At 49.3% G+C, this 26,528-nt stretch overlaps 1 protein-coding gene across 1 annotated transcript in view; it reads right to left on the bottom strand.

The window, feature by feature from the left end:
* The window catches only part of PLB1 (phospholipase B1), a 200,208-nt gene that overhangs the window by 35,016 nt on the left and 138,664 nt on the right, over positions 1-26,528 (bottom strand). The window contains exons 35-42 of the mRNA XM_077489431.1: positions 20,893-20,944; positions 16,795-16,875; positions 13,614-13,679; positions 10,852-10,952; positions 9,084-9,165; positions 4,757-4,861; positions 4,562-4,657; positions 1,264-1,335 (exon numbers count right to left, since the gene is read on the bottom strand). Of these exons, the coding sequence (XP_077345557.1) occupies positions 1,264-1,335; positions 4,562-4,657; positions 4,757-4,861; positions 9,084-9,165; positions 10,852-10,952; positions 13,614-13,679; positions 16,795-16,875; positions 20,893-20,944 (655 nt within the window). The remainder of the gene's footprint in view (positions 1-1,263; positions 1,336-4,561; positions 4,658-4,756; positions 4,862-9,083; positions 9,166-10,851; positions 10,953-13,613; positions 13,680-16,794; positions 16,876-20,892; positions 20,945-26,528) is intronic.

Here is a 26,528-nt window from a genome sequence, read left to right as displayed (position 1 = left end):
ATAGTGCTCCATCATTGGTGTCAGTGGGAGGAATAGTGCCCCATCATTGGTATCAGTGGGAGGAATAGTGCCCCATCATTGGTGTCAGTGGGAGGAATAGTGTCCCATCATTGGTGTCAGTGGGAGGAATAGTGCCCCATCATTGGTGTCAGTGGGAGGAATAGTGCCCTATCATTGGTGTCAGTGGGAGGAATAGTGCCCCATCATTGGTGTCAGTGGGAGGAATAGTGCCCCATCATTGGTGTCAGTGGGAGGAATAGTGCCCCATCATTGGTGTCAGTGGGAGGAATAGTGCCCCATCATTGGTATCAGTGGGAGGAATAGTGCCCCATCATTGGTATCAGTGGGGGGAATAGTGCCCTATCATTGGTGTCAGTGGGAGGAATAGTGCCCCATCATTGGTGTCAGTGGGAGGAATAGTGCCCCATCATTGGTATCAGTGGGAGGAATAATGCCCTATCATTGGTGTCAGTGGGAGGAATAGTGCCCCATCATTGGTATCAGTGGGAGGAATAGTGCTCCAACATTGGTGTCAGTGGGAGGAATAGTACCCCATCATTGGTGTCAGTGGGAGGAATAGTGGCCCATCATTGGCGTCAGTGGGAGGAATAGTGCCCCATCATTGGTGTCAGTGGAAGGAATAGTGCCCCATCATTGGTGTCAGTGGGAGGAATAGTGCCCCATCATTGGTGTCAGTGGGAGGAATAGTGCCCCATCATTGGTATAATTGGAAAAAATAATATCCCATTATTGGTGTCAGTGGGAGAAATTGCGCTCCATTGTTGATGTCAGTAACAGGAATTATGTCCCATTGTTGGTGTCAGCAGTGCCCCAAGGGCCAGATAAAGGCAAGCAAAGGGCCACATTTGACCCCCCAGGCCGCAGTTTAGAGACCACTGCATTATAGGATGGCGGCAGTGCCGGATTAACCTCTATGGAGACCCCTAAGCAGCCTCCATCTTGGGGCCCCCCTTGCAGGTTTCTGGAGGTTTCTCGTGTGCATGCTCTGGTGGTATAACATTGTGCAGGGGGGCTGGTCTTGTCCCCCCCCCCTCCTGTAGTGGGTGGAGCCTTCGGGGGCCCCTCCCACAACTCCGCTCTCTGCACAGGCTGTGTACAGCCCAGTGATGAGGTCACTGCTACAGTCACAAGGTAATATCTGGGTTTGCAATGTGGCATGGGGCCCACAAAGCGGCTTTATGTCCTTTGCGGCTATGGAGGGGTAGATTTACATGCCTGGAGTTCAGCTTTCGGTTTTCTTACCTCAGTCGGGCACTTCAGTGAAAGGCTGGCTGCCAAGTCCAGAGTGTCCGTTTTCTGCCCGACGGGCTCAAGCTGAATAATAATAAAAAATAAATAAATAAGAGAAGACCCCATATATGGGGAATGAGGAGATATGGGATAGTGAGAAGGATTAGAATATACCCTCACACGTTATAAACTCCTCCTGTGCTGATAATGGAGGATGGGAAGGTTCTGACTTCTCTGAGTTTTTCGTAAAGACAATTTTCTGCTGATCATCGTTCGGAGAATGTACATCTTCATGTGAGAAGGTCAGTACCGGGACACGATGAGGGCGATTTACTAAAGGTAAGTAGACTGTGCAGGCTGCTGCACTCATTTTCCCTGGAGCTTAGTGAAGGTGGTGAAGCTTCATTTGTAAAGAATACCCAATCGGGTGTCAGGTTTGGGCTGAAGACCACGCTGGACTGACTGGATGGGTCACTAGTGGCAGGTAGGTGGCTCTGTGGGGCAGTAAGGAAGGAATCGCTTCCACTGTGTTGAGCACAATGGTGGGCAATGGTGGTGGTCGGACCCTCTTGGGGGCTGGTATGACCATGTGGTCGTTTCAGCGAGAAGACTTAGGTGAGCGCCCAGTGTCTAGAAAAGTGCAACTCTTGATGTAGGGTTCACAGAACATTCATTGAAAATGCAAACATGTACATCAAGCCAACGCGTTTCAGAGGAATGGACTCCCCCTTTCTTCAGAGCTGTTAGTGCGTACTTATGGGTGGGGGTGGTTCCCTGAGCAATTTCTACATTTCAGACTCTAGACTGACAGAGTGCCAGCTGGTTGCTTCCGTAGCAGCTCTTGCTACCTCTGCATCAGCAACAGCCGGCAATTCTGTCAATCTGAAGTTCGAAATTCAGAAATCGCTCCACCCTTAAGTACGCACTAACAGCACTTAAGAATGGAGTCTATTTCCCCGAAACGCGTCGGTTCGATGTACGTTTTCAATAAATGTTTTGTGAACCCTACATCAAGGGTTGCATTTTCTGGACAGCGGGAGCTCCCTCCTCACCCAAGTCTTCTCGCTGAAATGACCACATGGTCATACAAGGGAGGTAGCAGGCCAAGCCCCCAAGTGGGTCCACCACCACCATCCAACGGTGGGCTCAACCCACTGGTAGGGACTCTCTTCTCGCTGCCCATGGAGCCACCTACCTACGACTAGTGATTGATCCAGTCAGTCCATCGCAGTCTCCAGGCCAAATCTGGAACCTGATTGGGTATTCTCTACAAGGTGATGTTTCACCGAGTTCTGGGGCAAATGAGAGCACTTGCAGTGTACACGGTCTATATGCCTTTGGTAAATCCAACCCACTGCCTTCCAGCTCCTACGTCAACATAATAGTATAATACCATAAAAGCTACATGAAGAAAAAATGGAGAGCTGCACCGGAATGGACAATTATCGAGAATGGCCCAGGTATGGATGCAGCTAAGCTACAGCATAAGCAGACACGCATGAATGTGCTGTGGGGGGGGGGGGGGGTGTGGGGGTTATACTAAAAAGTCCATAGGTCCGAAGATATTTGTGGCAAGTCCTCAATAAGACTGAAGTAATTCTCTGCAATATATAAAAGGAAACAGCAGAGGGCGCCAACTAAGTGCAGTATATAGGAAAAAAAATGTAATACAGTATTTTCCTATATACTGCACTTAGTTGGTGGCCTCTGCTGTTTGCTTTACCAGAATGAGCAATACAGAACTCTCCACGCAGATACGGGAGACATTTGGGTTTGCAAAATGTAGCAGTTGGATTTTCTGATGGTGACTAGGCGAGATACGTAATGGAAGTTTGCACCACATGAACCATATAAGGTGGTCAGTGACACCACTGGGTCATCCCTTTGACATGTTCTGTATATAAAGGTTTGGACTGGCTGAAGTTGAGCATGGTTAGTGGAAGTCGTCACCGCATGAACCATATCATGTGGTCACATGACAACAGATGACCGGGTCATCCTTTATGGCATATTCTGTATATACAGGTATCGGCGGGCTGATGGTGACCAGGTGAGGTGGTTAGTGTACTGCACCATCTCCCCCGTTCCCCCCCCAATCAGCCCACAGCTTGTATTTACAGAAAGTGTCAATGGGATGGCCTGGTCATAGGGTTGCCACCTGTCCAGGATTCACCCGGACAGTTCGGGTTTGGAATCATGCGTCCGGGTTGCAGACTGCCTGAAACCCGGACACATTATTTAGGCTGGACTATGGCTTCCCAGCAGGGTTGCTGGCTGCAGTCTAAGCTGAGGGTGTCTTTTACACTCTTTCACACTGCCCAAAGCCAGCACTAACAATCCCCTCCCCTCCCAATCACACACACAGACAGGAGAGGAGAGAGGGCGCGATATGTGCCTCTTCCCCCTCCCTTACCCCTCTGTGTCTACCCACACTCCAATCCCCGTGCTGTGCCTCAGAATAGGAAAGTAAGCTGGGGCCGGAAATTTGAAGTCCAGCAGCCTCAGATACATCTGGATGAGAGGCGATGACTGTCAAGGGGTGAGTGAGCTCACCATCCATCCCTGTCTGTAACTGAAGTTTCCTCCCCCCTTCTCTCTCCTGCCTCTGAGTGAGTACACTAAGGCAAATCAGGGTTCTCAGAGCACCCCTTACATCACAGTTCCCCTTTACACCAGAGGCCACAGTGTTGCCCCTTTACATCAGAGTCTTCTCCGTACATCAGAGGTCTCAGTGTTCCCCCTTAGATGAGGGTTCCCAGAGCATCCCTTATGGTGGTAGAGTCCCCAGAGTTCTCCCTTACATCAGAGTCTGCAGAGTCCCCCCTTACCGTGAAAGGGAACCCTGTGAGTTCAGATGTAAAAGAGGAGCTCTGTAGATTCAGATATAAAAGGGGAACTCTGTGGACTCTGATGTAAAGGGGGACTCTTGTTCTTAACTTCATATGATTAGAAATGTATTTTAATAGCAAAATATATCTATAGTTTATAATATAAAAAAATTATTTGCCGTGTGCTGCTAAAGTGTTTGGGTTTGACTTGAAGAAAAGGTGGCAACCCTACCTGGTCACCTGGGGTCATGTGACCACATTACATGTTTCATTCCACGCTCTGTCATATGCAGATAAGTTGTGGCTACATTGAATGCTTACATTGTCTGGTCACTCGGGAGAGGCATATAAGGCCATGCATAACTTGAAGACAGCATGTGGCTCACAAGCCACTGGGTTTAGTCTGGGCTAAAGAACATTTAACATTTGTGCATTTGCCCCTCCCTGCCATTGGCTCCCGCAGCCCAGAATGTACACATTACCATGTTGTTCCAGAGCATCCTGGCCAGCTGGGAGTGAGACTTCTGACTGAGGTGGAAACAGTCTGGAGCGAGGTACGAGACATCTGGTGTCCCATCCTAGATAGGGAAGAAAAACACACCGATCATCAGCGGCACTGTTATATAATAGGCCATGGAGCAGATTCTTGTTCGAGTTTTTTTTTTTTAAACAATTACCGTATGATATGGAATCTTGATATTACGGAAAAATGGCTGCAGAACCACCGTGAAGTCATCTCTTGTGTCGTATCTTCCAGAATCGACCAGTTGCCGCAGACTGGACTGTTATAGGAAAAGAAACATAAGAACTTGTCATTATTTCTAGTCCATGTGTGCCAATTCTGGGCAAAGGAAGGGTGGGGATAGGCAGAATTCAGTATTTGAATACCAGCCCTTGTATTTTGTACCATATGGCTAAAAGCGTGTGGACACCTGACCATCTATATAGAGTTGCCCCTCCTTTGTGGCTTTCACTTCCTCCATTCTTATGAGAAGGATTTCCACAAGATTTAGTGGCTCATGCACACGGACGTTTTAAAAAACTGGCTGCAAAGCTAGCTCCGACGCCTGGAAAAATCAGCGTTAAAACCGCGATTTTTACCGCTTTTTGCATTGGCGTTTTTGCGTGTTTTTTAGCGTTAGCGTTAAGTAGCGTTTTTTTACAGAAACGCATCTCTTGGCTATAGCACTCCCAAATTGTTGGAGGATGAGAAGACCTGGCTTGCACGTCAGGTCCCACATTGGATGCCATAAATTTGATGTTTCAATTCATTCCAAAGGTGTTCAGTAGGGTTGAGGTCAGGACTCTGTGCAGGATGAGTTCCTCCACACCAAACTGGTCACACCATGTCTTTATGGCGCTGGCTCCACTCTTCCGGGAAGGCTTCCCACAAACTTTTGAAGTGTATCTGTTGGGATTTGTGCCCATTCTGCCAAAAGAACATTGGGGAGGTCGGGTATCAATGTTCAGTAGGGTCAAGGTTGGGGCTATTGAATTCCTCCACTCTTCTGGAAAAAAGGCTTTCCAGAAGATTTTGGAGGGTGTCTGTGGGAATTTGCACACATTCGTGAGGTCAGGGCCCCAAGTTGGGTACCAAAAAAAGACCTAGCTTGTGTGTCAGGCATCACGTTGGGCACCAAAAAAAGAACTGGCTTTTGTGGCAGGCCCCAAGTTGGGCTCCAAAAAAAGACCTGGCTTGTGTGTCAGGCCCCACATTGGGCATCAACAAAAAGACCTGGCTTGTGTGTCAGGCCCCACGTTGGGCACCAACAAAAAGACCTGGCTTGTGTGTCAGGCCCCACATTGGGCACCAACAAAAAGATATGGATTGTTTGTCAGGCCCCACGTTGGGCATCAACAAAAAGACCTGGATTGTGTGTCAGGCCCCACGTTGGGCACCAACAAAAAGATATGGATTGTTTGTCAGGCCCCAAGTTGGGCATCAACAAACAGACCTGGCTTGTGTGTCAGGCCCCACGTTGGGCACCAACAAAAAGATCTGGATTGTGTGTCAGGCCCCACGTTGGGCACCAACAAAAAGATCTGGATTGTTTGTCAGGCCCCACGTTGGGCACCAACAAAAAGATCTGGATTGTGTGTCAGGCCCCACGTTGGGCACCAACAAAAAGATCTGGATTGTTTGTCAGGCCCTACGTTGGGCATCAACAAAAAGACCTGGCTTGTGTGTCAGGCCCCACGTTGGGCATCAACAAAAAGACCTGGCTTGTGTGTCAGGCCCCACGTTGGGCACCAACAAAAAGACCTGGCTTGTGTGTCAGGCCCCACGCTGGGCACCAACAAAAATATCTGGATTGTGTGTCAGTCTCCACGTTGGGCATCATCAAAAAGACCTCACGTGTGTGTCAGGCCACAATTTTGACACCAACAAAAAGACCTCACGTGTGTGTCAGGCCACAATTTTGACACCAACAAAAAGACCTCACTTGTGTGTCAGGCCTCACGTTGGGCATCAAAAAATAGACCTGGATAGTGTAGGGTGGGTACTCCTGCGCTAAAAGGAATTTGTGATGTATACAAAGTAATGGGTGCTGCATACACCGTATGGACCAAACTCGTGTCCAAATTTGTGTAGTTTGTGAAGGGAGGGGGGTGGTGTTGCGCTACCTCTAGTATATTTTTTGGTATATTACCACGGTATTGCCAAAATATTAGTTGTATATCCAGCAATAAACGATAAAGTGCATTTAAGTGCAACAATCAGTGAATAATCTTAAATTAATTAATTCAATAAATTAAATCGGTATGTTTAAAAACGCATAATAGTTTTAAAACAACGAGAGACACAATAAACAATCTCTAAACAACAAAAACAAAAAAAAAATTAATATAAAATTATAACTAATAGGTGACTGTATCACTTGTGCAATAAATATGAAGTATAGGTGAATGGTTCAAAAAGTGATAGATTGCAAGCAAATAAAGCAAAATTGACTCAAGATATATAAGTAACATATAAAGCAAAATTGACTCAAGATATATAAGTAACATATAAAGCAAAATTGACTCAAGATATATAAGTAACGTATATACAAATAATTCGACTAGCTACATAAATATAAAGTGCGATATTGAATTTTAGTCCTTGATCCAGTGTGCAAATATTGGTGCAAACGTGCTTCGCTGGAACACTATATATAGCTATCTTGGTATTATAGTGACACTGTGCCTTTAAGTGCAGAAACTAAATCAGATCTTCAGTGTCCTAGACACCCGTGGAAAAAATGGGTGATTACCTTACTGCTGTAAGGTATACAGCGTATCGCAGAGTAATCTTTAGGAGGAGGGAGAGTCCCTTCAGCTCGGTTCAATCCTGGACTTTCATTCACTTTTAAGTGGAGCCAGGGGGATGGGGGGGGAGAGAGGGGTGGTAGTAATCCTTTTCTTCCTCTCTTTCACTGGGTGCCTCGGATTATATCATTCTCGATATGCATTTAAAAGAGATAAAACAGGCCCACCATGGTGTAGTATTTTGAATGGAAAAGGTATTTTTATTTAAATATTTAAAAACACTCACATTTCTGTAGCATAAAAGAGCGTTGTATAAACGAGCGCCGAGCTCGTATCTCAATGCCTGAGCGTCTGTTTTGGTGTCTTCGTTAGCCTCGGGTCCTACGCGTTACGTCACGGCACCCTGTTGAAGTCACGTGCCGTGACGTAACGCGTAGGACCCGAGGCTAACGAAGAAACCAAAACAGACGCTCAGGCATTGAGATACGAGCTCGGCGCTCGTTTATACAACGCTCTTTTATGCTACAGAAATGTGAGTGTTTTTAAATATTTAAATAAAAATACCTTTTCCATTCAAAATACTACACCATGGTGGGCCTGTTTTATCTCTTTTAAATGCATATCGAGAATGATATAATCCGAGGCACCCAGTGAAAGAGAGGAAGAAAAGGATTACTACCACCCCTCTCTCCCCCCCCATCCCCCTGGCTCCACTTAAAAGTGAATGAAAGTCCAGGATTGAACCGAGCTGAAGGGACTCTCCCTCCTCCTAAAGATTACTCTGCTATACGCTGTATACCTTACAGCAGTAAGGTAATCACCCATTTTTTCCACTGGTGTCTAGGACACTGAAGATCTGATTTAGTTTCTGCACTTAAAGGCACAGTGTCACTATAATACCAAGATAGCTATATATAGTGTTCCAGCGAAGCACGTTTGCACCAATATTTGCACACTGGATCAAGGACTAAAATTCAATATCGCACTTTATATTTATGTAGCTAGTCGAATTATTTGTATATACGTTACTTATATATCTTGAGTCAATTTTGCTTTATTTGCTTGCAATCTATCACTTTTTGAACCATTCACCTATACTTCATATTTATTGCACAAGTGATACAGTCACCTATTAGTTATAATTTTATATTAATTTTTTTTGTTTTTGTTGTTTAGAGATTGTTTATTGTGTCTCTCGTTGTTTTAAAACTATTATGCGTTTTTAAACATACCGATTTAATTTATTGAATTAATTAATTTAAGATTATTCACTGATTATTGCACTTAAATGCACTTTATCGTTTATTGCTGGATATACAACTAATATTTTGGCAATACCGTGGTAATATACCAAAAAATATACTAGAGGTAGCGCAACACCACCCCCCTCCCTTCACAAAAAATAGACCTGGCTTTCGTGTGGGGCCCTTCATGGGGCACCAAAAAAAAAGACCTGGTTTGCAGTCAGACATTCCAGTTCCTACCAAAGGTGTTCAGTAGGTTTGAGGTCAGGGCTCTTGAATTCCTCCACTTTTCTGGAAAGGCTTTCTACAAGATTTTGCGCTGTGTCTGTGGGAATTTATACGTATTTGTGAGTTCGGGTTCTGATGGTGGATGAGAATATTTGGCTTATGAAGGTGCTCAGTAGGGTTGAGCTCATGTAAAAATTATGAGAAATTCCACCAATAAGCCAGTTGCAGTTAATTTTGCTGTTCTGTGTAATATCGGGGGAAAGGATAAAACGCAGTACTGCACCTGATAAACAAGGTTGGTGTCCTTTACTATCTGCGTCTCGTAGGAATCCATAGGGTAGCTCAGAACACATGGGCACAGCAGCCTGTACAGGTGAAATTACACAATCATGACACAATAACATATATACAGAGATAGATTGTATGCCAACATCAAACAATAATGATCTATTGGCCCCTCAGACCACATCGCCAGCTTTCCTGACTCTTGGCTTTTCCCTGCTGCCTGAGCTCACTCCCTGGCCTCTCAGTAGGGGATCTCCTGGCACCCTGGGCAACTCCATGCTTCCTGGCTTCTGACTAGGGCACTTCCATGCTCCCTGGTTTTGCAGTAGGGGGATCTCCTGGCACCCAGGTTCCTCCATGCTCCCTGGCCTTTCAGTAGGGGATCTCTGGCACCAAGGTTCCTCCATGCTCCCTGGCCTTTCAGTAGGGGATCTCTGGCACCCAGGTTCCTCCATGCTCCCTGGCCTTTCAGTAGGGGATCTCTGGCACCCAGGTTCCTCCATGCTCCCTGGCCTTTCAGTAGGGGATCTCTGGCACCCAGGTTCCTCCATGCTCCCTGGCCCCTCAGTAGGGGATCTCTGGCAACCGAGCGCATCTATACTCCCTGGCCTCTCAGTAGGGGATTTCCTGGCACCCCGGGCACCTCCATGCTCCCTGGCCTCTCAGTAGGGGGATTTCCTGGCACCTGGGCTCCTTCATGCTCTTTGGCCTCTCAGTAGGGGATCTCCTGGCACCTGGGCTCCTTCATGCTCTTTGGCCTCTCAGTAGGGGATCTCCTGGCAACCGAGTGCCTTCATACTCCCTGGCCTCTCAGTAGGGAATCTCCTGGCCCCCCGAATGCCTCCATGCTCCCTGGCCCCTCAGTAGGGGATCTCCAGACACCCAGGCTCCTCCATGCTCCCTGACCTCTCAGTAATGGATCTCCTGGCACCCGGGCACCTCCATGCTCCCTGAAATCTCAGTAAGGGATCTCCTGGCCCCTGGGCTCCTTCATGCTCTTTGGCCTCTCAGTAGGGGATCTCCTGGCAACCGAGTGCCTTCATACTCCCTGGCCTCTCAGTAGGGAATCTCCTGGCCCCCCGAATGCCTCCATGCTCCCTGGCCCCTCAGTAGGGGATCTCCAGACACCCAGGCTCCTCCATGCTCCCTGACCTCTCAGTAATGGATCTCCTGGCACCCGGGCACCTCCATGCTCCCTGAAATCTCAGTAAGGGATCTCCTGGCACCCGGGCGCCTCCATGCTCCCTGACCTCTCAGTAAGGGATCTCCTGGCACCCGGGCGCCTCCATGCTCCCTGACCTCTCAGTAAGGGATCTCCAGGCAGCCGGGCGCCTCCATGCTCCCTGACCTCTCAGTAGGGGGATCTCCTGGCACCTTGCGCCACCATACTCACTGGCTTCTCAGTAGAGAATCCTCAGGCACCTGGGTGCCTCCATACTCTCTGGCTTCTCAGTAGGGGATCCCCTGGCACCCCGGGCTCTCTTACTCCTCTGAGACCTCCAGACTTCCTCAGTCCCTTGGACTTTTTGCTCCAATTTCGAGTGCCTAGCTATCTTACTAAGAAACTGGCCATGTGACTGGCACTAAACCATGTGAAAATGGTATTTTATCATCATCGGTCAAGATTTATTTTTTATGTAACTTATTACATGTTAGTGTTCTGCTCTGTGAACGTTCTCATTTGTAACTTCCTCTATTTGATCCTCATGGCCAAAAGGAGCGGCAAATCTAGATGAGTATATGCAGCGTGCTAGAATACGGCTTACTTTGTAAGGAAAGTGGGACATTCCACACGATTGTCCAACACACCATCTCTCAGCGGGAAGATGTCCATCACCTCCACCAGATTGACAAATGCCCGGGGGACCTGGAAGAGTGAGAGAGAGAGAGAGAGAGAGAGAAAGGAGAGGAGATGAAAAGAAGGGGGGACAACAGAGAGAGATAGGAGACAGAGGAGAGGAGTGGAGAGGAAAAGAAGGAGGGGGCAAGAGAGAGCAATAGGAGAGAGTGGAGAGAGAGAGAGAGATGAGGGGGTGTAGAGGATGGAAAGGAGAAGAGAGGAGAGAGAGGGAGATATGAGGGGGAGGAGAGAAAGTAGGGGAGGAAAAAGAAGTCAGAGAGAGAGAGAGAGAGAGAGAGTGCGGGGGAGGAGAGAAAGAGAGAGAGAAGGAGGGGAAGAGGAGAGAGTGGGGGAGAGAAGAGAATGAAAGAGAGGAGATTGGAAGAGAGGAGAAGAATGGGGGGGGGAGACAGAGGAAGGGAGGAGGAGATAGATGAAAAGAGAGAGAGGAGGGGGGAGGAGAAAGGGAGAAGAGAGGATAAAAAGGGAAGGTGGGAGGAGAGAGAGGGAGGGGAGAGAGATAATGAAAGAGATGGGAGGGGAAGAAAGGAGAGAGAGAGAGAGAGAGAGAGGGGGGAGTGGGAGAGAGAGAGAAGGAAGGCGAGGGGGGAGAGACAGAGAGGGGGGAGGGAGAGAGAGAGAGGGAGGCAGAGGAACAGAGGAAGGGGGAGAAGAAAATGAATGGGGGAGGGAGGGAGAGAGAGGGGGGGAGAGAGAGAGGAAGGGTGGAGGAGAAAGAGAGAGAGAATGAAAGAGGGAGGAGGGGAAGAGAGGAGAGAAGGGGGAGAGAAAGAGGAAGGGGGGAGGAGAGAGGAAGACAAGAGAGAGAGAGAGAGAGAGAGAGAGAGAGGAGGGGGGGAGGAGAGAGGAAGACGAGAGAGAGAGAGAGAGAGAGAGGAGGGGGGAGGAGAGAGGAAGACGAGAGAGAGAGAGGAGGGGGGGAGGAGAGAGGAAGACGAGAGAGAGAGAGAGAGAGAGAGAGAGAGAGAGGGGGGGGGAGGAGAGAGGAGACAGAGAGAGAGAGAGAGAGAGAGAGAGGGGGGGAGGAGAGAGGAAGACGAGAGAGAGAGAGAGAGAGAGAGGAGGGGGAGGAGAGAGGAAGACGAGAGAGAGAGAGAGAGGAGGGGGAGGAGAGAGGAAGACGAGAGAGAGAGAGAGAGAGAGAGAGAGAGAGAGAGAGAGAGAGGAGGGGGAGGAGAGAGGAAGACAAGAGAGAGAGAGGAGGGGGGGAGGAGAGAGGAAGACGAGAGAGAGAGAGGAGGGGGGGAGGAGAGAGGAAGACAAGAGAGAGAGAGAGAGAGAGAGGAGGGGGGGAGGAGAGAGGAAGACGAGAGAGAGAGAGAGAGAGAGAGGAGGGGGGGAGGAGAGAGGAAGACGAGAGAGAGAGAGAGAGAGAGAGAGAGAGAGAGGAGGGGGAGGAGAGAGGAAGACGAGAGAGAGAGAGAGAGAGAGGAGGGGGGGAGGAGAGAGGAAGACGAGAGAGAGAGAGAGAGAGAGGAGGGGGGGAGGAGAGAGGAAGACAAGAGAGAGAGAGAGAGAGAGAGAGAGGAGGGGGGGGGAGAGAGGAAGACGAGAGAGAGAGAGAGAGAGAGAGAGAGAGAGAGAGAGAGGAGGGGGGAGGAGAGAGGAAGACGAGAGAGAGAGAGAGAGAGGAGGGGGGAGGAGAGAGGAAGACGAGAGAGAGAGAGAGAGAGAGAGAGAGGAGGGGGGGAGGAGAGAGGAAGACAAGAGAGAGAGAGAGAGGAGGGGGGAGGAGAGAGGAAGACGAGAGAGAGAGAGAGGAGGGGGAGGAGAGAGGAAGATGAGAGAGAGAGAGAGAGAGAGAGAGAGAGAGAGGAGGGGGGGGGAGAGAGGAAGACGAGAGAGAGGAGAGAGAGAGAGAGGAGGGGGAGGGGAGAGGAAGACGAGAGAGAGAGAGAGAGAGAGGAGGGGGAGGAGAGAGGAAGACGAGAGAGAGAGAGAGAGAGAGGAGGGGGGGAAGGAGAGAGGAAGACGAGAGAGAGAGAGAGAGAGAGAGAGAGGAGGGGGGGGAGGAGAGAGGAAGACGAAGAGAGAGAGAGAGAGAGAGAGAGAGAGAGAGAGAGGAGGGGGGAGGAGAGAGGAAGACGAGAGAGAGAGAGGAGGGGGAGGAGAGAGGAAGACGAGAGAGAGAGAGAGAGAGAGAGAGAGAGAGGAGGGGGGGAGAGAGGAAGACGAGAGAGAGAGAGAGAGAGAGAGAGAGAGAGGAGGGGGAGGAGAGAGGAAGACGAGAGAGAGAGAGAGAGAGAGAGAGAGAGGAGGGGGAGGAGAGAGGAAGAGAGAGAGAGAGAGAGAGAGAGGAGGGGGAGGAGAGAGGAAGACGAGAGAGAGAGAGAGAGAGAGAGAGAGAGGAGGGAGGAGAGAGGAAGACGAAGAGAGAGGAGGAGAGAGGAAGACGAGAGAGAGAGAGGAGGGGGGAGGAGAGAGAAGAAAATGAAAGAGCGGGGAGGGGGAAAGAGAGAATGAATAGGTCTCATTCACAATAGATAGAGCACACGGTATACGGATTGCTGGGCGTTCATTTTGTTTACAGTGATGAAATGATTTGTTGATGGATCTCTATAAACACAATCAGATACTATTTGCATTTATGTTTGTTCTGTGCAAATTTGGGCAAAAACAAGTGATCTTTGGGCACTATGAATAAAGTCTCAGAAATGTTGAACCAACCTCCTGATGCAGCAGGTCCAAGGCCTCTCTGATGCGACTGATGTAATTTGTAGCTGAGAAGAAATTCTAAAAAAAAAGTTAAAAAGTAAATGTGATCGTATTTACAGCAACATTCAATACAGTTTAACGGAAAGGATTTTCTGTGTGTGTGTGGGGGGGGGGAGGGGGGGGTGGGGGGGTCATGTGTAATAATCAGAATCTTCACCCATGTATCTTAATATTAATACATGGATTGCTTTTTTTTATTATGTATTTTGTATTATCTCCCTATCAGAGCAGCTTCGGGCTGAGTGTCGGGCTGGGCGTCAGGCGGAGCGTCGGGCTGGGCGTCAGGCTGAGCTACGGGCAGAGCGTCGGGCAGAGCGTCGGGCAGAGCGTCGGGCAGAGTGTCGGACTGAGCGTCAGGCTGAGTGTCGGGGCGGAGCATCGGGCTGAGCGCCGGGCTGAGCGTCGGGCTGAGTGTCAAGCGGAGCGTCGGGCTGAGTGTCGGGCGGAGCGTTGGACTGAGTGTCGGGCTGAGCGTCGGACTGAGTGTCGGGCTGAGCGTCGGACTGAGTGTCGGGCTGAGCGTCGGACTGAGTGTCAGGCTGAGCGTCGGACTGAGTGTCGGGCTGAGCGTCGGACTGAGTGTCGGGCAGAGCGTCGGACTGAGTGTCGGGCAGAGCGTCGGACTGAGTGTCGGGCAGAGCGTCGGACTGAGTGTCGGGCTGAGCGTCGGACTGAGTGTCGGGCAGAGCGTCGGGCTAAGTGTCGGGCGGAGCGTCGGGCTAAGTGTCGGGCGGAGCGTCGGGCTAAGTGTCGGGCGGAGCGTCGGGCTAAGTGTCGGGCGGAGCGTCGGGCTGAGTGTCGGGCGGAGCGTCGGGCTGAGTGTCGGGCGGAGCGTCGGGCTAAGTGTCGGGCGGAGCGTCGGGCTGAGTGTCGGGCGGAGCGTCAGGCTGAGCTACGGGCAGAGCGTCGGGCAGAGCGTCGGGCAGAGCGTCGGGCAGAGTGTCGGACTGAGCGTCAGGCTGAGTGTCGGGCGGAGCATCGGGCTGAGCGCCGGGCTGAGCGTCGGGCTGAGTGTCAAGCGGAGCGTCGGGCTGAGTGTCGGGCGGAGCGTTGGACTGAGTGTCGGGCTGAGCGTCGGACTGAGTGTCGGGCTGAGCGTCGGACTGAGTGTCGGGCTGAGCGTCGGACTGAGTGTCAGGCTGAGCGTCGGACTGAGTGTCGGGCTGAGCGTCGGACTGAGTGTCGGGCAGAGCGTCGGACTGAGTGTCGGGCAGAGCGTCGGACTGAGTGTCGGGCAGAGCGTCGGACTGAGTGTCGGGCTGAGCGTCGGACTGAGTGTCGGGCAGAGCGTCGGGCTAAGTGTCGGGCGGAGCGTCGGGCTAAGTGTCGGGCGGAGCGTCGGGCTAAGTGTCGGGCGGAGCGTCGGGCTAAGTGTCGGGCGGAGCATCGGGCTGAGTGTCGGGCGGAGCGTCGGGCTGAGTGTCGGGCGGAGCGTCGGGCTGAGTGTCGGGCGGAGCGTCGGGCTGAGTGTCGGGCGGAGCGTCGGGCTAAGTGTCGGGCTGAGCGTCGGACTGAGTGTCGGGCAGAGCGTCGGGCTGAGTGTCGGGCGGAGCGTCGGGCTAAGTGTCGGGCGGAGCGTCGGGCTAAGTGTCGGGCGGAGCGTCGGGCTAAGTGTCGGGCGGAGCGTCGGGCTAAGTGTCGGGCGGAGCGTCGGACTGAGTGTCGGGCAGAGCGTCGGACTGAGTGTCGGGCTGAGTGTCGGACTGAGTGTCGGGCAGAGCGTCGGGCTAAGTGTCGGGCGGAGCGTCGGGCTAAGTGTCGGGCGGAGCGTCGGGCTAAGTGTCCGGCGGAGCGTCGGACTGAGTGTCGGGCAGAGCGTCGGACTGAGTGTCGGGCAGAGCGTCGGGCTAAGTGTCAGGCGGAGCGTCGGACTGAGTGTCGGGCAGAGCGTCGGGCTCAGTGTCGGGCGGAGCGTCGGGCTAAGTGTCAGGCGGAGCGTCGGGCTAAGTGTCCGACGGAGCGTCGGACTGAGTGTCGGGCGGAGCGTCGGGCTAAGTGTCGGGCGGAGCGTCGGGCTAAGTGTCGGGCGGAGCGTCGGGCTAAGTGTCGGGCTAAGTGTCGGGCTAAGTGTCGGGCGGCGCGTCGGGCTGAGTGTCGGGCGGAGCGTCGGGCTGAGTGTCGGGCGGAGCGTCGGGCTAAGTGTCGTGCGGAGCGTCGGGCTGAGTGTCGGGCTGAGTGTCAGGTGGAGCGTCGGGCTGAGTGTCGGGCTGAGTGTCAGGTGGAGCGTCGGGCTGAGTGTCGGGCGGAGCGTCGGGCTGAGTGTCGGGCGGAGCGTCGGGCTGAGTGTCGGGCGGAGCGTCGGGCTGAGTGTCGGGCTGAGTGTCGGGCTGAGTGTCAGGTGGAGCGTCGGGCTGAGTGTCGGGCTTAATGTTGTGCAGAGTGTCGGGCTAGGCGTGTTTTTTACACATTATGAGTGCTTACACCCAGTGGCATCGCTAGAGGGTGGCTTTTGGGGCTTAAGCCCCGAGTCTCTGCAGGGGAGGGGAGGCTCTCTGGGGACCCTGATGTAAGAAGGGGCTCTCAGGGGACCCCGATGTAAGGTGGAGGCTCTCCGGGGACTGTGATGTAAGTGGGGGGCTCTCTGTGGACCTTGATATAAGGGGGGGGGCTTTCTGAGGATATATATATATACACACACACACACACACACACACGTATATTACTGTATATACATGTGTATGCCCACCCAAGCGTATGACTTTCTTTACTACGCTGCTATGGGCTCTATCCCCAGATTTTTTGTAGACATAGCACCGCCCCCGCTTATACCAGTGAATTTGATTGGTATAAGCAACCATTTTTACTGAATGAAACTGATTAATTTAGTGTCTTTTGTTGTGATTAGCTGTGATTGGCCCTGTCTGTCCCATGTGATCACTGTGACTGTACGGGGAACGTGCTTGTTGGCTGTGCGAATGCTGCGACAATTGCACAGCAAATGTATTTTTTTTATAAATAGATCCCAAAGTATCTTCTGAAAAGAAAGATCACCTGCTAAAAATAATTGTCTTTGCAGATTATAATTACATTGTAAGCATTGCTGTGTACAATGTAGCTCAATGTAACGAATGATGTCACAAGCAGCTGGAATGAAAGGTTACACTCCAATATATATATATATATATACACTTACACTGTCCGTACAAGCGGCACAGAGGTCATTGGCACCAATGAACACGGTGATGATCTTCCAGTCTGTAGTATTACGAATTCTCTACAAACAAAAGAAAAAAAATGTCAGAAATGTGAGAAGGAGAAAATAACAGAATGTAACAATAAATAAATAATAATAATAAAAAGTTTTCATTATTATTATTGTAATTATTATTAATTTGTTTTTTTCCATTCGTTTAGATACGTCATTCGTTATTTCAGATAAATTCGTATTTGTTACGTTCACGAACAACCAAATTTGAAAGGAAATTCCAATACCTATAATTTAATAGTTAATAACTAACTAATAATAACTTAGCTATTACTATTTCAGATTTTCGAATTTTCTAATTTCCGTATTTTTTCGTATTTCCGAATTTCCGTTTTTTTCCCCCAAATTTCCGTTTTTTTTTTAATTTACCAATTTATGATTTTTTTTGAATTTACCAATTTTCAATATTCTGAAAAATTTGTTAATTGGGTTTTCCTTAATTCAGATATTTCCAAATTAACGAATTTGTCTAAATTCATAAAAAAAATGAATTCAGAAATAAACGAAATTGCATTTGTCCAATAAGAAGAAAACAAACTTTTAACAAAATATTCCCCTTCAATCCGGATATTTTCCTATTTTTGATGTCTTTAATCTAAAGGCTGACATCATTTAATCCACTTCCTTTGAGCCCAGGTTGTCCTGGACCCGCCCCCAGCCTGTGACTGGACAGCAAAAAAAAACAAAAAAAAAACATTACAGTGATAAGCAATCCCTCTGTCACTCTCCTCTCTCTTTCTATCAGCTGCTTCTGTTTGGCTCTTTGTGCTGCTTCTTCCTCTTACACTTCAGCTCTGCTGTACGGGGGACTGTGAGAGGAGGATACCAGGTCACACTAATTTATGTCTTTTATATTTGCCCCGAGTTCAGCTTTAAAGCCGCTCTGACACATAAACAAAAACAACAAAAAAAAAAAAAAAAAAGAAAAATTCCTCCCTGTAGAATAGAATAAATAATACCTTCCCCAATGAACAAACTATAATAAATGTGATAGGCAGCGCTCGCAAAATAAATCACTTCTACTGCAACTGTGATGGAAAACAAATAGGATCGCGATTGATCTCAATTAATTGATCAAGTGCTCAGTGCCAAAGAATTCCCCATCGTTGAATCCAAAGTGAAATTCCATTCATAAAAATTGTGCAAAGGTGTGCTGTGCCTGAATCACCAAAACAGAGCCCTGTGGTGCCGCGATGCCACCCTGAGCTCTGATGAAGACCCGCACTCACCAGATGGTGTTGACCCCTTTGTTATATAACAAAAAGGACCAGTCTCACTTAGTGGTCACCCAGGGACGGGAAGGTATTTCCCCGTCCTCGTAGTAGTGTAATCCAATAGCTCCAGTAGCAAAACAAGCAATCGATTAAAAAGAGAGAGAAGAAGGACCTCTCATAGCATAAAAATGCATCGTATTTATTGTTTAAAACGTTCGCTATACATGCAAACACTGTAAAAAAAAAACTCAAAACATGTATACCCACACTGTCCAATCATGCAGGAAGCGGACGGGCATCCGTGTGCCTTCCAAGTAGACCAGAAGTTAAGCGATGATGACGAAACGCCTGACACCTGAACTCTGCACAATAGATACTCCTGACCTCCGCAATCTGCACAATAGATACTCCTGACCTCTGCACTCTATACAATACATACTCCTGACACCTGCACTCTGTACGATACATACTCCTGACACCTGCACTCTGTACGATACATACTCCTGACACCTGTACTCTGTACGATACATACACCTGACACCTGCTCTCTGTACAATACATACGCTTGACACCTGCACTCTGTACAATATATACTTCTGACACCTGCACTCTGTACAATACATACTCCTGACACCCGTACTCTGTATGTTACATACTCCTGACACCTGCACTCTGTACAATACATACTCCTGACACCTGCACTCTGCACAATACATACTCCTGGCACCTGCACTCTGTATGTTACATACTCCTGACATGTGCACTCTGTACAAAAGATACTTCTGACACCTGCGCTCTGTACAATACAAACTCCTGGCACTCTGTATGTTACATACTCCTGACACTTGCACTCTGTACAATAGATACTCCTGACACCTGCGCTCTGTACGATACATACGCCTGCACTCAGTATATAGGCTTAATTTTAAAGCCCCTCTCACTGTTGGCACAATTTTGCCACATAACCAATTCACCACAACACGCTTGACGTACTGTTTCATTACTGTCCTCTGGATGTTCAAGAGGGCCATGTCCGTGTCAGGTAGGTTGTACAGGGCCCCATGATTTCTAAGGTGGCCCTGCCTGTGCCTTCAATCTTCTGAAGAATTATCCTGGCCGAAGAATGGTCACTCATTTCACAGGCTTTGATTCCACCCAATGGGCATTGCTACAGCACACAGCAATGACATACGGGCCAGCAGGTAGAAGCTCAAACACAGTAGGGGTCAGACGTATAGGGTTCCTCAGCCCCCCAAGGTCATCAAATTTAAAAACCACCCCCCCCCCCCTTACCAATACCCAACAGTCATGAAAAATATGAAAAAATGTCCCCACTGGGGACACTTGTTGAATGTGACAACCATCCATAAAAAGATTTCTCTTTCTTTGGAGGGGGAGAAGAAGTCTTCCCAAAGGGACTCCAAGAGCTTAAGAGCAAACGGGTGGCTGTTGACCCTTCCCTACGCTCAGGGCTCGAGTCCTGCGGGAACGCCGTCCCTGCACTATTTTCACAGCAGGAACGCCGTTCCCTTTGCAGGAATCGAGCCGCCCGAATGAGATGTATGCAGAGTAGCGCAGGAAGCGTTTGGCTGTAGTAAGCTCTCCCTCACTTCACACATCGCTGTTCGCTCCCCGGCGGCCCCCCCTCTCTTCTCGTCTATGGTCTATCCCAGATGATGTCACTAGCCAATGGGGATAACAAGAAGAGAGGAGGGGCCGCCGGGGAGCGAACAGCGATGTGTGAAGTGAGGGAGAGCTTACTACAGCCAAACGCTTCCTGCGCTACTCTGCATACTGGCTAGTAAGATGACAATGTGCCCCATGCCCAAATGTGCCCCCTGATGTCCTATGTGCCCCACTGTGCCCCATGCCGTAATGTGCCCCCTGCCCTGATGTTTTATGTGCCCCACTGTGCCCCATTATGTGCCCTGATGTGCCCCATGCTTTAATGTGCCCCCTGCCCTGATGTCCTATGTGCCCCATGCCGTAATGTGCCCCCTGCCCTGATGTCCTATGTGCCCCACTGTGCCCCATTATGTGCCCCATGCCATAATGTGCCCCCTACCCTGATGTCCTATGTGCCCCACTGTTCCCCATTATGTGCCCCATGCCGTAATGTGCCCCCTGTCCTGATGTCTTATGTGCCCCACTGTGCCCCATAATGTGCCCTGATGTGCCATGTGGCCTGATGTGCCCCGTGCCCTTATGTGCTATGTGCCCTGATGTGCTATGTGCCCCATAATGTGCCATGATGTGCCATAATGTGCCCTGATGTGCCAACGTTTCCCCCATACCCTGATGTGCCATGTGGCCTGATGTGTCCCATGCCCTGATGTGCCCCCTGCCCTTATGTGCTATGTGCCCTGATGTGCTATGTGCCCCATAATGTGCCCTGATGTGCTATGTGCCACATAATGTGCCCTGATGTGCCCCATAATGTGCCATAATGTGCCCCATGCCCTGATGTGCTATGTGCCCCATGCCCTGATGTGCCCTGTGCCCTGATGTTCCCCATAATGTGCCCTGATGTGCCATAATGTGCCCCGTGCCCTGATGTGCCATGTGGCCTGATGTGTCCCATGCCCCGATGTGCCCCGTGCCTTGATGTGCCCCGTGCCTTGATGTGCCCCGATGTCCTACTTTTTTTCTTTTTTTTTTGGTGGGGGAGTGGATCTTGGGTGGGAGTTACCACACTTTTTTCCCCAGGACTTGACCCCTGCCTACACTATTCCAAAGTTTAAAAAAAAGTTTTGGTTTTAGATACACTCTTAAAAATATAAATAAAAATGGCCTACAGCGGTCAATGGGTTACCTTGTCACTGTTCATCTGGTCTATCAGAGCTCTGGCTTGTGTGAGCATGTCACTGGAAAATAGAATAGAACGGCAGTGAGATAATAGGAACGTTCTACATTTTACTAAATTCACCTTTGCAGTGAAGAAAAATACATATTTGTGTTCCATTCTGAAGGAAGAACCCCGCCTAAAACTAAAGCCCACACTTGTATCCCGCCATCGCAAGCATTTCAAATTGTTTTCAAGTAGTAATATATACCCCCGTATAGTACACGACCTTTCCCTGCAGTCTTCACCATGGAATGTGTAGATGTTGATTGTCCAAGAACAGGATAGGAGGTGTGAAAGTTGTGGTGCCGTCCTGTCCTAGGTGGACAACACCATTGTTGGTGTCGAGAAGGCTGCATAGGTGTTAGCTCTTCGAGTTACATGGCCAAAAGGTGTAAATTGTTACTAAAACTGGAGATGTTGAGATGTTAAAATTGAACTATATGTGGATGGATGATGCTGAAGGCCCTCGATGTTCAATGATGGTTGTTCCAGTTGAACATAGAAGACCCAGTTCACACATCTTGTGTCTTCTCCATCCAAACTGTGACCTCACTGTCCTCCAAAGAATGTCCCTTTTCCTTACAGTGGAAATCTGGGCTAAACCTATCCTAAATCTGCTCCCACACCCCTTCTAACTCCGATTTTAAAGTGGTTGTAAACCCTTACAACCAACTTTGACTTAGCCCTTGTACACACGGTCGGAGATTCTGACGGAATGTGTCCGATCGGAGCGTTTTGTCGGATAATCCGACTGTGTGTGGTCTCCATCGGACTGTTTCCGTCGGAATATCCGTCGGACCCAATTTTCCAACTTGTTGGAAATATTTTCCGACAAACTGGTCCGATCGGACATACTCCGATCATGTGTAGAGAATTCCGATCGGACAAAGTGCCACGCATGCTCAGATCAAATTCCTACATCAAAGCTATTGGCTACTAGCCTGAACGTAGTCCCGTCATAACGAAATTACGTCATCACGTTCTGAACGATCGGATTTTCCGACAACTTCGTCCGACCGTGTGTATGCAACAGTTTCGGACACAATCCGTCGGACAAAATCCGTCGGACAAAATCCAACGGATTTGGTTGGCAGAATGTCCGACCGTGTGTACAAGGGCCTACAGGTGAGCCTAGATTAAGGCTTACCTGTAGGTCCAAGAAATATCTCCTAAACCTACACAGTTTAGGAGATATTTACCTGAAGACAGCCACCACTGTCTACGGCGCATGCGCTGTAGACAGAGGCGCGCAGGCGCACTGGGTAAGCCACAGATCGCGGAGATATGCCGCGTGTGTCGGCTCCCGTGCGCACGCACGGGAGTGACGTCATCATTGCTCCAGCGAATCACAGCGCCGGAGCAGCGAGACCCACCAAGAAGATGGACGCTCGGAACTACATGGGAAAGCGGTGACTTCGCTGGCTCCTGTGTCAGGTAAGTGACACATAATGGACTACTATGCGATGCGATGCGATGTGATGCGATGCGATGCACAGTAGTCCATTATGCTTTACCTTTGCAGGGAGACAAGAGGAAGTAAACCCATCAGGGTTTACTTCCTCTTTAACTATCCTGTATAAGAAAGATGTCTATACTTACCTATTATCGGGGCTCTCCGGTCTGGTCATGTGATCTCCCCAGCAACCGGATTTCCTGGGAAAGGAGAGAGCAGCAACAGTTCTGCAATGCCTGGGCGATGACGTCACACATAGGCTTACTATGGGGCATCCATTGTCCACTGTCCCACCGCTCCCCTGAAGCCGGCATTGGGAGCTGATCACATGACTGGACCAAAGCACACTGAGAATAGGTAAGTACAGGCATCTTTCCTCTATAGCAGGGGTATTGAATTAAAATTCACAGAAGTCTGATCGCTAACATTTCTTTCAGGCAGAGGTCTGAGTTGCATGTTTGTGCAGCTACTCTGACCTTCAAACCCCAGCCCCCCCCCCCATAGATCTTCCCCCAACTTCACACCACAGTGTCCCTGCAACTTTGCCTCCCACTTTACACCTCAGCCCCCCCTCGCAGCTCTACCCCCCACTTTACACCACAGCCCCCCTCGCAGCTCTGCCCCCCACTTTTCGGGGGAGGAGGGCATTATTAAGGGAGGTGACCAAGAACCCTGATGGTCACTCTGGCAGAGCTCCAGCATTTCTATGTGGAGAGAGGAGAACCTTCCAGAAGAACAACCATCTCCGCAGCTCTCCACCAATCAGGCCTGTATGTAGAGTGTGCAGACGGAAGCCACTCCTCAGTAAAAGGCACATGACAGCCGCCTGGAGTTTACCAAAATGCACCTGAAGGACTCTCAGATCATAAGAAACAAAATTCTCTGCTCTGATGGAACAAAGATTGAACTCTTTGGCCTGAATGGGAAGCGTCATGTCTGGAGGTAACCAGGCACCGCTCATCACCTGGCCAATACCATCCCTACTGTGAAGCATGGTGGTGGCAGCATCATGCTGTGGGGATGTTTTTCAGTGACAGGAACTGGGAGACTAGTCAGGATCAGGGGAAAGATGAACACAGCAATGTACAGAGACGTCCTTGATGGAAACCTGCTCCAAAGCGCTCTGGACCTCAGACTGGGGCGAAGGTTCATCTTCCAACAGGACAATGACCCTAAGCACACAGCCAAGATAATAAAGGAGTGGCTATGGGACAACTCTGTGAGTGGCCCAGTCAGAGCCCAAACTTGAACCCAACTGAACATCTCTGGAGAGATCTGAAAATGGCTGTGCACCGACCCTCCCCATCCAACTTCATGTAGCTGGAGAGGTCCTACAAAGAAGAATGGGAGAAACTGCCCAAAAATAGGAGTGCCAAGCTTGTAGCATCATACTCATCATACATCATACTCATCATACATCATACTCATCATACATCATACTCATCATACATCATACTCATCATACATCATACTCATCATACATCATACTCATCATACTCATCATACATCATACTTATCATACATCATACTCATCATACATCATACTCATCATACATCATACTCATCATACATCATACTCATCATACATCATACTCACCAAGACTTGAGGCTCTAATTGGTGCCAAAGGAGCTTCACCAAAGTATTGAGCAAAGGCCGTGATACTTATGTACATGAGAGGAGCCTGTGATACTTATGTACATGGGAGGAGCCTGTGATGCTTATCTACATGGGAGGAGCCTGCCTGTGATACTTATGTACATGGGAGGAGCCTGTGATACTTATGTACATGGGAGGGGTCTGTGATACTTATGTACATGGGAGGAGCCTGTGATACTTATGTACATGGGAGGAGCCTGTGATACTTATGTACATGGGAAGAGCCTGTGATACTTGTGTACATGGGAGGAGCCTTTGATACTTGTGTACATGGGAGGAGCCTGTGATACTTATGTATGTGGGAGGAGCCTGTGATACTTATGTACATGAGAGGAGCCTGTGATACTTATGTACATGGGAGGAGCCTCTGATACTTATGTACATGGGAGGAGCCTCTGATACTTATGTACATGGGAGGAGCCTCTGATACTTGTGTACATGGGAGGAGCCTGTGATACTTATGTACATGGGAGGAGCCTCTGATACTTGTGTACATGGGAGGAGCCTGTGATACTTATGTACGTGGGAGGAGCCTGTGATACTTATGTACATGGGAGGAGCCTCTGATACTTATGTACATGGGAGGAGCCTCTGATACTTATGTACATGGGAGGAGCCTCTGATACTTGTGTACATGGGAGGAGCCTGTGATACTTATGTACATGGGAGGAGCCTCTGATACTTGTGTACATGGGAGGAGCCTGTGATACTTATGTACGTGGGAGGAGCCTGTGATACTTATGTACATGGGAGGAGCCTGTGATACTTATGTACATGGGAGGAGCCTGTGATACTTATGTACATGGGCTTTATTTTTCATTTTTTATTTTTAATAAATTTGCAAAGATTTCAAACAAACTTCTCTCACGTTGTCATTATGGGGGATTGTTTGTAGAATTTTGAAGAAATTAATGACTTTAATTCATTTTGGAATAAGACTGTAACATAACAAAATGTGGGAAAAGTGAAGCTCTGTGAATATTTTCTGGATGCTCTATATGCCTATCTGTAAAAAGTGAGGTATATTTTTGGGGTGAGTTCCTGTCCGTTGGGAGTGGTGAAGCACTTTGATCACCGGTGTGGATTTTGAAGATTTGGAAATGCATATGTAGCAGATGACATTTGGGATCAAATGTCACACGCGTGTAAATTTAGTTTTTGCCTCAGAACAATAAAGGTTCTGAGGGGTAATTGTGTAGGTTGGCCTTAACACCAGTCTGGCCAGGCTGTGTTTGGAAGTTCTGCCTGGTCATGTGAGCGGTGAGGGGCACATGACAGGCCAGAACCAGGTCTGGTTGGATGTTTCGGTATCGGCCTTCTCGGAGCCAATCAGTGGGAGTGCCGGACCCGCTAAGGAGTCTGGGAGGGGGTACTTAAAGGAGTGTGGGTCACGTGTTCGGGGTTCTGGAGTTGTTCGTGAGACCCGTGTGGTCTGTTCTGGTTCCAGGACCGGGGTAGCCCCGTGAGGGGTCCCAGTCACGGGGTGTTCGGCACCCCGCAACATCTTCCTATCAGTGGCATCTGATGGACCTGCCTGGTCTGGGGTAGGGATCCGTCCATTCCCAAGTCACGGAACTGGCTGGTCTGAGGAGCTGTAACTGAGGGAGGATTCAGAGTGTCCGGGTGTCCGGGTGTGCTCTCGGCTTGGAGGGACACCGCAGCTCGTGGAAGTGACCGGGGGAGGACTCTTCGGAGGAGGGCCGGCAAGTGACATCCTGAGAAGTGCCTGCTTACTGAGTTGAGAAGGACATTGACAAATTCACACTTTTCCAGCACCAGTGAGGAGACGGGAAACGTTCCAGGTACGGAGGAAAAGGTTCCTATTCACCCTCAGTTGATTGTTCAAGTTTTGAGTCAATGTGCTGACTGCCATGATCTCTGGCTAGAGGTCTGTTCAGCCTTGAAGTACCCAGCTGCGAGTGGCTACTCTCTGGATGGAGATAGAGACTTTGCTAGACCTGCAGTTCAAGGTACCTGAGTTCTTCACCCCGTGCCCTCTGTTCCCTAAGAAACTGTGTTATTTGAGAGTTCTTACTGCAAAATAAAACTTTTTAAAGATGACTTCATCTGTGTCAGTGTTCAAGTCGTTGGGTATCAACCCTGGGAACCCCTAGAAGTAGAGGAGCAGGCCAAGACAAGGTAACTGGTAAGCCCATAAAGTCAAGACCGCCTTGCAACGGGTTATGACCCCCACACACATATCTGGAATATGAGAATTTATTAAGGGGCGCTTGAATCATTTTCACATCTTTTCACGAAGTGGACACTGGGTGTTATATATTAATTGAATATTTGAATATTGTCAGTTTTTGTCAATATTGCTTTATCACAGCACTGCAATTTGGAAGGACGCTGTGTTTTGCACTTGTGTTTATGTATTTTATTTGAGGTCCCACTAGATATTTCTCATCCTGCATCTTCAGAACCCCAAACCCTCAGCTGGTCCAGAAGAAGGCCTAATAAAGTCCAATTTACTTCAACAGGAAAAGTTAT

This window comes from Lithobates pipiens, unplaced genomic scaffold (assembly GCF_037356315.1).
Source record: "Lithobates pipiens isolate NorthernLeopardFrog02 unplaced genomic scaffold, aLitPip1_a1.2 Scaffold_18, whole genome shotgun sequence".
NCBI classification, from domain to species: domain Eukaryota; kingdom Metazoa; phylum Chordata; class Amphibia; order Anura; family Ranidae; genus Lithobates; species Lithobates pipiens.
The sequence above is the reverse complement of the archived record's forward strand: the minus strand, read 5'-3'. Positions and strand labels throughout refer to the sequence as shown.